Source organism: Myotis brandtii, unplaced genomic scaffold (assembly GCF_000412655.1).
Source record: "Myotis brandtii unplaced genomic scaffold, ASM41265v1 scaffold32, whole genome shotgun sequence".
NCBI classification, from domain to species: domain Eukaryota; kingdom Metazoa; phylum Chordata; class Mammalia; order Chiroptera; family Vespertilionidae; genus Myotis; species Myotis brandtii.
Genome location: NW_005362269.1, coordinates 8,336,161 through 8,347,496, shown reverse-complemented (window position 1 = coordinate 8,347,496; position 11,336 = coordinate 8,336,161). Strand labels below are relative to the sequence as shown.

Genomic DNA, 11,336 nt, shown 5'->3' with positions numbered 1-11,336 from the left:
GGGGGTGGGCAGTTGGGGGCGACCAGGCTGGCAGGGAGGGGGCAGTTGGGGGTGACCTGGCCGGCAGTGGGGGGCAGTTAGGGGCAACCAGGTCAGCAGGGGGGCCAGTTAGAGGTGGCCAGGCAGGCAGGCAGGTGGGCAATTAGGAGCTAGCAGTCCAGGATTATGAGAAGGATGTTCGACTGTCGGGGATCAGGCCTAAACCAGCAGTCGGACATCCCCTGAGGGGTCCTGGATTGGAGAGGGTGCAGGCTGGGCTGAGGGGACTCCCCCCATGCACGAATTTCATGCACTTGGCCTCTAGTAGGGTATAAAAGGAGTGATCACTGCCTGGAAAGGGAGTAGGAACCAGGAAAGACCATGAGAGAGGTGTCCACAGAACTGGGGTTTACAGGTAGGCAGGATTGGAATCTTCAGAGGGTACAGGTAGAGCATTCCTGGCAGAGGGAACAGTCTGAACAAAGGCACCAGGGAAGGAAAATACAAGCTGTATTTGTGAAATGCAAATAATTCTATATGAGTTAGAGTATGCTCTTAATTCTGCCAAAGTCACAGTGCTGTGCATTCATTCATTTCTTTAGCTTTGGTGACCAGGGTTAGGTAGTGAGGAAAAATGTGGTCATTGCTTATGAGAAGGTCACAGTTTGGAGAGGAGACAGGGAAGTCCATCAGACATGAGGTTGCCAGAGAAAGCCATCCCTGTGGTGTTGGGTGTGGACAAGGGGACTTACTGAGCCTCAGACCCCCTCTCTTCATGTGGTCCTCCAAGGTCCTGGGAGGGAACCCAGCGTGTTTTCTCATGATTGTATGATTTTGTAAAGTTTTCAAAAGTAAGATCTATTAACTGCAATTATTAGGACCACTGTCTACTTCCATTCTGACCCCCCTCTGCCAGATTTCCACTCATGTGGGTGTTAGTATAGGAGCCATGGGCATTTGGGGGAACTAGCTGAAAGTTAAGGTACATTTTATCTGGGTTCTGTTGAATACACATATGTGGTTTGCAACTTTTTCTTTTTGTATAACTAGGTTATCATGAGCCAGAGTTAGGGCACAGTGGACAAACAGCTTCTAGAAATACTCTGTTGTCCATGATGCCAACTCACCTGGCCTTGTGGCATCGAGTGGTAGGACCAGAGACTGGTTCCTCATAGGAGAGTCCTGTGGTGCTGGGACTGTATGGATATGGGTGATGGAGGTGAAATGTATGCAGACAGAAATGAAACTGTAAAAAAGACTTCCAAATTTGATGTTTCCCCAAATTTCATAAAAATCTTAAAAGTGTTATGTGACATTACTAATAAGTTGTGAAGCTGAAGAAAGTCTGGAGTATTATAATAAAAGCCCAGTGACCATAATGGCAGAATGACCAGAACGACTGCTCGACCAGTCACTATGAGGTGCACTGACCACCTCTTGGTCCCTCCCCCTGGCTCACAGGCTCCGATCACTAATGGCAAATGGGAACCGGGGTGGGTGGCGGGGATGCAGGTGGTGCCAGGCCAAGGCACCTGCCCTGCCAGTTGCCCCACACACAGAGGGTGACCCATGGCAGGGGTGGGGCCGGTGAGCGAGCAGCAATGGCTGACCTCTCAGTCCCTCCCCTGGTCATCAGGCTCCCATTGCCTGATGGCGAACAGGGAATCGGGGTAGGTGGCAGCAAGATGGCCCTGATCACAGGCTAGACCTAGGGACCGTACCTGCACACGATTTCATTTGCCAGGCCTCTAGTCTATATTATAAAAGTCTAAGCAACTGTTATGGCAGAACGACCAGAACGACCGGTTGCTATGATGCACACTGACCACCAGGGAACAGACACTCAATGCAAGAGCTGCCCCCTGGTGGTCAGTGCACTCCCACAGGGGAAGCACCGCTCAGCCAGAAGCCGGACTCATGGCTGGCGAGTGCAGCAGCGGTGGCGGGAGCCTCTCCCACCTCCGCAGCAGTGCTAAGGAACAGCGAGCTGAGCAGTAAGGAGCAGCAAGTAGGCGGGCGGTAAGGAGCGAGGGGTCCCGGACTGCGAGAGGGTGCAGGCTGGGCTGAGGGACCCCCCTCCTCCAGTGCACGAATTTCATGCACTGGGCCTCTAGTCCACAATAAAAGAGAAAATTTGACTTCTCTTGCTAGGGAAGGAAGACTCAATTATTTTTATATTCTCTGTGTTCTTACCAGGATACTGTGCCTCTTGGTGGCCAAACCACAGGCAGCCCCTACCCTTCCTTTCCTCCTTCTCAGAGTAGGCTCTGGTTTCCCCAGTTCCTTCATGGGGTTCCATAAAGGGGCTCAGAACCCCACACCTAGGGTATCCCTAGTGATGAACTGTTAGCATTACCTGGTTACCTAGACCCGTGGCAGGCAAACCGCGGCTCGCAAGCCACATGCGGCTCTTTGGCCCCTTGAGTGTGGCTCCTCCACAAAATACCACGTGCGGGCGCACACGTACAGTGTGATTGAAACTTCGTGGCCCATGCGCAGAAGTCAGTATTTTATGGAAGAGCCGGTATTTTGTGGAAGAGCCACACTCAAGGGGTCAAAGAGCCGCATGTGGCTCGCAAGCCGTGGTTTGCTGAGCCTCAGTTTGCCGACCACTGAGTCCTAGAAAATCCAGGTTCTGTCACTAATCAGCTGGGTAGCCTGAGGCAAGTCTCTCTGAGTGTCAGCTTCCTCATCTATAAAATGGCAACAATAATAGTGCCCCCTTCACAGGCCTCTGGAGAAGAGTGAGTGAGAGAATGCATAGAAAGCACCCCCTGCCTGGTGTAGCACAATGAACCTCACACATGGCCGACCTAATAAATGGTAACGGCTAGTATTATTATTATCAGACGTGGTCGGGAACACAGTGGCTGTGGAAACACCCTGCAGAAATGGCAGAAAGCAATTTCCCAGTGTGGCCTGGAGGTCATCAGTTATTTTTATGAGCCATGCACATGCTCAGGTAAAGGCATCTCTTGCATTACAGATCTTAATAGGCCCATCTGTGATGTCACCACAGCTACACACAACCTGCTGGCATGGCTGTGGCCTGTTTTGCTCCAGCAGGACTTGGTGCCTCCACAAATGGCCCTTCATCCTGTTGTACCTGACAAGCATGGCCCTTTACATCACCTTCCCCCTCCCCACCCTCTGCCCCAGTCCTCTGAACCCCACGGCAAAGCTGAGGCTAACATTCATCCATTCCCTCCTTTCTTTTCTGCTTTCTACCCTGCCCCTTGCTTCTTCCCACAAATGTTCATTGTGTCCAACTACCATGGTGTTTCCCAGGATTTCAGGACTTTAGGAGACTCATAGTAAAAATTCAAAATATATTTTTTGGTGGGGAAATAGAGTTACCAACTTTTTGTTTTGCAAGTAAGGCATTAAACAAACACACACACAATGACTATCACCACCATTTATCATCATCCTTTCTAAAAAAACCTAATGGTTCCATTAAAAATTGCAATTTCAGTGTCCCAAAATAGAATAAAAGAACAGTCATTTTATATTGAATACATTTGGAAAAACACAGAATTTTTGTAATTTTTTTCTTGTTTCATCATGAGCAGCAAAAATTTTATCACCCATGGGCACCAGACCTCAGACAAATGTTTGGGAAGCACTGTAATTACAAAAGGAATGATATAATGACTGTTTATTAAGTGCCAACTGTGGAGTCTGATAGACTTTACCATTTACTAGCTGTGTGACCTTGGGCAAGTTATCAAACCTCTCTGAACTCTTGTTCCCTTGCCTATAAACACAAGGATGTTGCTCTGCAGAGGGGTTGTGAGAATAGAGCACCCGCTACACTGACGATGCTGTTTCCACAGTGCTCATTTTCCTCCCCTTCTCCAGGGAGGCTTTGGTTAAAGAATTCACCTTCTCTCCTGCCAGCCTTCCTGCCTTCCACCATGTAGACTAGTTCAAGATCTAGGCAGGATTGAGATGCTTCTGGCTGTACCAGGGGAGACTTAATCAAGCTTTCTGGCCCCTCCATGGGGTGCTGATTCCAGGGGTTCCCAGGCATGGGGGCAGGGGGGGGACTGATGTTATCCATGCTGGCTACATAAGATTCACCTGCAGGAACTTGTTAAAAATCAAGATTCTCAGGCCCATCAGGAGAGATTCTGATACAATAAGTCTGCAGATGGTGGTCCAAGAAGCTTTACTTTTAAAAAACAGACCCCCCTTGCCTGATGTTTCTGATGAGCAGCTAAGTTAGCTGTTGACCATGACTCTCCGGCTTTTGGGTTGGGACATTCTGATCACTAAACTCATTAGTGTGTCTGGCAGATCATTTCTAGTATGATGTCTTATGAGCCCTCATGAATGGGGTCTGAAGATGATCCTGGGAGGAATTCTCTTGGCTGTGTTTCACCCAACCATACCCCTTCCTATCTTCCCCATCTCAGCAAATGGTACCTCCACCATCTGGAAACCTCAGGGTTACTCCAGACACATTTCTTGCTCTCACGAACCCTCCTATATCATAACCAACCCATCCCCAAGTCTTTGAACTGCCTACTTCTCTCCATTTCCACCCCATCAGCTTGGTCTAAGTCACCACCAGCTCTCACTGGGATTGTGGCCTCCTAACTGCTTTGTCTCTGGTCTGTCTTCTACATGCTGGCCTGAGTTGTCTTTTTAAAGACATAATTCAGATTCTATCTCTTGTCCGCTTTAAATCCTTCAGAAGTGGCCAATACAACTTCAGATAAAATCTGAAGTTTTTATGGGGCTTAAAATTTCCTGCATGACCTGGCCTCTGCCCACACCTTCAGCCTCCAATTGCACCCGCCTCCCCTCCATTCTCTGTGCTCTGTTAGTTTCCTACCAACTCCTACCTCAGGAATTACAGGTGTGCCCTTCCTTCTGCCTACACTCCTCCCCTTCTACCTGTCCCCTCCCCCCTTCACTGAATTAGCTCCTCCAAACTGTCCAGGATTCTCCCTAAATGTCACTCAGGGACCCCTATGATATACTGATTCCCATTATAGACTTCTAATAGCATCTCACCCCCTTTCTTTAAGTCACTTATCACAATAGTGGGCATGCAATAAATACATGATTAGTCAGTGAAATGAATGAATGAATGAATGAATGGATGATTAAATATGTAGAGCTAGAACCCTAGAGGAAGAGCAAGGCCCCACTTTTTTCTTCGGGCTGGGGTGATGAAAGGCCCAACCTTGAGACACTCACATCCTATACAGTGCAGGAGGTGTGCAGAAAATCTAGCTAGATACTCTAGAACAGGGTGGGCAAACTTTTTGACTCGAGGGCCACAATGGGTTCTTAAACTGGACCGGAGGGCCGGAACAAAAGCATGGATGGAGTGTTTGTGTGAACTAATATAAATTCAAAGTAAACATCATTACATAAAAGGGTACGGTCTTTTTTTTTTTTTTAGTTTTTTTAGTTTTATTCATTTCAAACGGGCCGGTGGGGTGTGTAGTTTGCCCACGGCTGCTCTAGAATGTTGGATGAACTTCTCTAACATTTTATGGGTGCATCCTTTTTCAGGAGTGAGTGAGGAGTAGGAGAAAGGTAGGGCTTTGTACAGAAGTACAAGAACCCACTTTTGACAGGTGGCTCTGGGTTTCCTGGAGACCAATTGCTATGAGTGTAGGTTGGAACCACAGAGCAGAAAGGCCAGACATCTGGGTGCAGTGGAACAGGTATGTGCCTGCTCTGACAGACCTGGATTCAACTCTTGGCGCCATCAGTTACTTGCTGTGTGACCCTGAGCAGGAAGACTAACCTCTCTGAGCTTCAGTATGTTCCTCTGTAGAGAGGGAGCAATGACTCTCCCCAATCAGGATTAATGAGATAATGTCTGTTGAGGGCCTAGCAGAATGTCTGGCTTATTAAGATGTGTCCCATGTTAGTATGATCTCACTAGGCTATAAGCCTCCTGCAGGCAGGAGTCATGTTTATTTTTGGCCCAACAACCCAGTAATTAATATAGTGTTTGGTACCTAGTAGGTGCTTTAGAAAGTCTTTATTAATGATTTCATTAATGGTCAAATGTATTTTCCTTCTGTAGGATTTCCCTCTTGCAGGAAGGGTTCCTGTGTGTGAAAATTTCTCCTAACTCAAATCAACTGCTTTTCTTGTGAGCAACTCAAATCCTTGTGCGTTGAAACCTCTGAGCTGGAGGATTAGTGTGTGTTTGTGGGGGTGGCTCTGTCCTGAGTCATCTCTGAGACCCTCACCCTCCCTTATGCTCCTGTGGGAGGTGGGGATTCATCAGCCCCACTTGGAATGAGAGGACTGGAGAAACAAATCAATGGCGAGAGGAATTCCTATTTGGTTCCAGTACTACAGAGAACACAACTGCTTCTTTGAAATGAACCTTCATTTATTTGGAGGGGAAAGCAGTTAGTTCAATAAGGGCTTCCTGGGGCCTTTCAGCATTTTAAAAGATGGAAGAAAGATTTGGAGCAAGGCAAGGTTCCAGTGTTTTCTAAACAACACACTAAGCCCAGCTACTAGTTGGCTGCCCAGAACTTCCTGCTACCCCCTCCCCATCCCAGCCTTCCCCCCAATGCAATGCACTTCCCTCAATAGCCCAGTCACTTCTTGAGACCCTGACCAGGCCTTCCCCAGGTGGGTGGGAGCTGACCTTCATTATAATACTGGGCAGGTGAAGATTCCTTGGACATCTTGCACATGACCCAAATGAGTAGAAATGCTGCTCTATTATATTCCAATTATTTCCTGTCCCTCCATGGCCTGATTCCAGGGACCAAATAAAGAGGTCCTTGTTTGGTGGAGTCCATCCCTGCTCCAGAGTAAGTGAGAGCTGGTCCCTGGCTCTACTTGGTCTGAGGCCACAGGGAAAGGGTGGGGAGGAGGTTGGAGGGTGTTACAGGTGGGGAGGGCTCCACAGGAGATGAGAGGCAGCCCAACCCTGCTTCCAAAAATAAAAATAAGGGAGGAAGGTAAACAAATGGGGCTCCTAACTAGGACCCTGCAGGGGGCATGGCTATTTTCCCTCTTTCCCAAGAGGAACAGCAACCCTCCTCTCCCACGGAGAAGACAAACACAGCTATGGAAATCTCCTGCCATCCAGGCTCCTATCGCCAATTGGAAGTTACTCCTACCTGCACTTGTGTTTGCCAACCACTGTCTTCTCAGATCTGCTTTCTCTCCTTATGAGTAGAAAGCCTTTCATGGAAAATTTAGAATTTGGAACCTTCTTCAGATTCCAAATAGTTATTGTTCCACATCATGCTACTCTTATTTGGGTTTTATTTGAACTCAGAGGAAGTAGAAACCCACATCTAGGGTTTGCTTGGGTGCTCTTGCTGAATTATTAAGAACATGTTAATTAAGCACCTTCTCTATCTGAAGCTCTTGTGTACCTTCCAAACCCAAAGCCTGGAGTCCATATTCCTCATCTGCTAAGGCCAGGGGGCCAGGGGAGAGGATGTGGGTGGGTTCAGTTCAGGGGCAGCTCACTGGGACATCTCTGGGAGATAATGACATGGACGGTCAGAAAGTTTTCATGGCAAGGATAGGAGAAAGGAGCTTTGAGAGCATTATGGTGGCAAGAATGTCTCACTTTCTGTGATGTGGAAGCTGTTATGGTGATAAGGTCTCAGAAAGGCATCAACAGAAAGGGGGAAAGTGGGGAGGGTGGGAGTGAGAAGAAACAGGGTGGTCCTGAAGAGCAGGGCCCAGAGAGAAGCCACATCATCCTGCATCACCGTGTGGCTGGGGAATGACCAGACTTTACCCTGTGTAAAACCATGGCCTCCAGCAGGCTGGACAAGGGCCCCAGCAGTGGCTCTGATCAGCAGGCCACCTTTTCAGAATCACCACGTGGACTCCTGGGATCCATCTGATCTACTGAGTCAGAGTGTCTGTGGGTTAGGCCTAAGAAGCTGAATGTTTTATCAGGTTCCACGGGTGATTCTGATCCTTATTAAAGTTTGCGAGCCCTTCATCTAGAACCCCGTGGTTCTTTGAAAGTGAGCTCTGAAGCCCACAGAGGTAAAGCAACAAGCCTAAGGTCACAGATCTAATTGATGGCAAAGCTCACATGAAAACTAGATGGCCCCTGATCCTCAGAGCAAAGCATGAAAAACTAGACTCCTCCTGACGCCCAGAGCATTCCAACATGCTGGCAGCCTCCTCACCTATTTGGAGCTGTTTCCCTTGCCCCCTACTGTGAGCGCCTGCCCCTTTGATCCATCCCTGCATCCTGCTGGGGCCTGCTCCTTCCTGAGCATACTCTGGTCGTAGCCTCTGCCGGCCAGTGGGCAGGAGCAGAAGGAAGAAAGGCCCACTTCTCTTCTGAGCCTTTAGTAACAGGTGTGGGGATTGGCAAATGAGTAGAGAAGGAGGAAATACACAGTTATAGCTGAGGGGTGACTCGGGTTAGGTTTGTAGTACTAATAGCTAACTTTCCTTGAGCATTTGCTGTGCACCAGACACTGCATTAAATCCTTTCCATGCATTAGTGTAAACCCCATGGAGCAAATTGTAAACAGGTCTATTTTGCAGATGAAGAAACTGAGGCTCGCAGAAGAGCTGTCTTTGCCCAAGGTCACTTAGCGAATGATACGTGGCCAAATCACTTCCACATACAATTAGGAGCTTTGGATGGCCCAATGCAGTGTGAACTGTCATCCACTTCAACCTGACAAGCCTGCAAAAGGACCTTGAGACCTTGGGAAAGAAAAGAAAGCTTCTCTGCAGTGGGATGTGATCACTCAGGGTTGGGGCGGGCGGAGCTTAACCCTTTCCACTTAACACACTGAAACCATTCATGATGGGCATTAGCCGGGCTTTAGAAATGATAATGTGGAGAGTAGGTTAAACAGCCTTTTTCCTTTATCTTTTTAAAAGGGAAACTCCTGATACCAGTTTGCTTTCTTTCCATTTGCCTCTTTCTCTTAAAGCAGCATGTCTTCAGAATCATAGTTTCTGGTGGAATTTGGTTGTGTAGGGTTCTAACTGAGCCCCTGGTGTGACTGCAGGCATGTGTGGTCCATGTCATACAGCAGCTGCTACGTTTTCTGATACCACGGCACATGACTTTGCCGTGATCGCCTCCCTCCATTCATTTTTCTGGAGCGTCCCCCAGAGATAGAAGAAATCAAAGCAGATCCGTGCCTCAGAGGAGGGACAAGTGTTTCCCAGCCCATGTGGACAGCATGTCACACTATCCTCTAGGTTTGCCACTTAACCAGACCTCTTCTTCCTTAGAAGAAATCAGTCAGGTAGCCTTTGAATAACTCAGTAGGACCACCAACCAAAAAAAGAAAAAAAAAAGATGGACATGTTTTTATAGGAGGGGAAGGATTCAATTTCATCCTAGCAGGATTTGGTGTCTGGCAGCTAATGGTGAGGGGCGACTATAATTTAATTCTGGTCATTTCATATATCACCAGAGTTAGGAACATTTTTTGGTGAAAACTGAGAATATGTGATCCTCAGGTCATCTCCCTTCTCTTTCAAATCTCAGGCTTTAGATAACTTAAAGGTAAGTTGGGGCTGTGTGACTGTAAAATGCTCTTATTAACTCATAATGAAGGGAGTGCACTGAGGTGATAGCAAGCCACGCAGGGAGGAGGGGGAGCACGCAGTCTCTGCAAAGCTCTTGAGCAGCGTGGGGATCTCTGCAAAGAGCCCTGGAAATGCTGAATGAAACCGCCTTTCTGTGTACGAGCTGTCTCCCTGCTCTCCAGTGCCGCGTCTGCGGTAACTACAAACTACTTTGTATGCTGCATTCGTGAGGCTGCCTTAGCTAACACATGATTACTACTGAAATAACGCTGGTGTGATGTTCAAGTCCAGTGGCCTTTTTAATTATTAAACTGAGGCTGCTGAATGAATTATTCTGCATACCAGATTTTCCTCCTGTGGTTCTATTTCAAGCGACTTAGCGTGTTCTACTAACACCTGAGTTGGTTCTTAGCCAGCTATCCAATCTGCAAAGCCTTTGCAGAACAAACAGTATTCTCTAATCTCCAAACACACACAAACTGAAAAAAACACACACCAAAAAACCCCCCAATAAACCACAGAAAAAAACTTTACAGTAAGCTCATCAGTAAAGCCAAGATCAGAAAATGCCCACGGCCCCTCCACCAAGCCCCCAACTTACCAAGTGGTAGAGCGATGAAGAAGGGTAGCCAACACAAGATGAACATCCCGACCACTATGCCCAAGGTCTTGGCTGCTTTCTTTTCCCTGGAGAACTTAAACAGTTTGACAGCTATGGAACTCCTGGGGTTGTGGCCCTTGGCCTTGGTACTGCTGAGGGTGTCCTCATGAAAGTTCTTGGAGTGGATCCTCAGGGTCAGCTCCTTGGAGTTGGACATCTCCCTCATGACTCCGGCCTCCAGGTTCTTGGTGGTCCTCTTGGCAACTATGTAGACCCGGCAGTACATGACCAGAATGACAGCCAGAGGGATGTAGAAGGAGCCCAGCGAGGAGAAGAGGGCGTAGAAGGGTTCTTCGGTGACCCCGCATTCCTTGTCATCGTTGGGTGCTGGCTCCTTCCACCCAAGGAGAGGCCCAATGGAGATGACTGTGGACAAGACCCAGACACTGAGGAGCGCCAAGATGGCCTTCCTCCGGGTGACAAGCGTGGGGTACTGCAGAGAATGGCGCACCCCGATGTAGCGATCGATGGAGATGGCGCACAGGCTCAGGATGGAGGCGGTGCAGCACAGGACGTCCACGGCGGCCCAGATGTCGCAGAAGATCCGGCCCAGCACCCAGTAGCCCAGCACCTCCAGGGCAGCCGAGAAGGGCAGCACGGTGAAGCTTAGCAGCAGGTCGGCGATGGCCAGGTTGACGATGAAGTAGTTGGTGGGTGTCCGCAGGTGACGGTTGCAGGCCACAGACAAGATGACTAAGATGTTGCCTACGATGGCAAAGATGATGAAGGCGCCCAGCACCATGCCCACGGAGATGGCCCTGGTGATGTCCAGCTGGGGCAGTCTGGAGTTGTTGGAGGTCTGGTTGGGGCCAGTGAAGTTGGCATTTTTCAACTCTCCCCAGTGGGCAGGTGCTGATGTGTTGTGGCCGGTGTCCAGGTCGGGATTCATCTTAGAGTCCGCCCTCCATAGCCAGCGGGTGGACAGGGCTGGAAGGGCTGCGGGGAAGGCTCCTCAGCTGCCCTGAAACTTTGCCTCCCCCACGGTGGGCTTCTTCCCAGAGGCGCCCTCCTGGCGAGGAGGCATCTCCCCCAGCAGCCGGCAGTGCGTCTCCTGCACCGCGCTCGTTCGCTCGCCTGTGCCTGTCAGAGGGAGGAGGAGAGAGGGGAGAGGCGGCAGCTCCAAGTTAATGGTCCACGTCAGGCGCGCCGGCCCGCTCGCGAGGGAGCAGAGCAG

At 49.1% G+C, this 11,336-nt stretch overlaps 1 protein-coding gene across 1 annotated transcript in view; it reads right to left on the bottom strand.

Moving 5' to 3' along the window:
- ADRA1B (adrenoceptor alpha 1B) overlaps positions 1-11,336 on the bottom strand; it is a 96,687-nt gene that overhangs the window by 37,515 nt on the left and 47,836 nt on the right. Inside the window, exon 3 of the mRNA XM_014543055.1 lies at positions 10,103-11,242. Coding sequence (XP_014398541.1) covers positions 10,103-11,051 — 949 coding nt within the window. The 5' untranslated portion in view covers positions 11,052-11,242. The remainder of the gene's footprint in view (positions 1-10,102; positions 11,243-11,336) is intronic.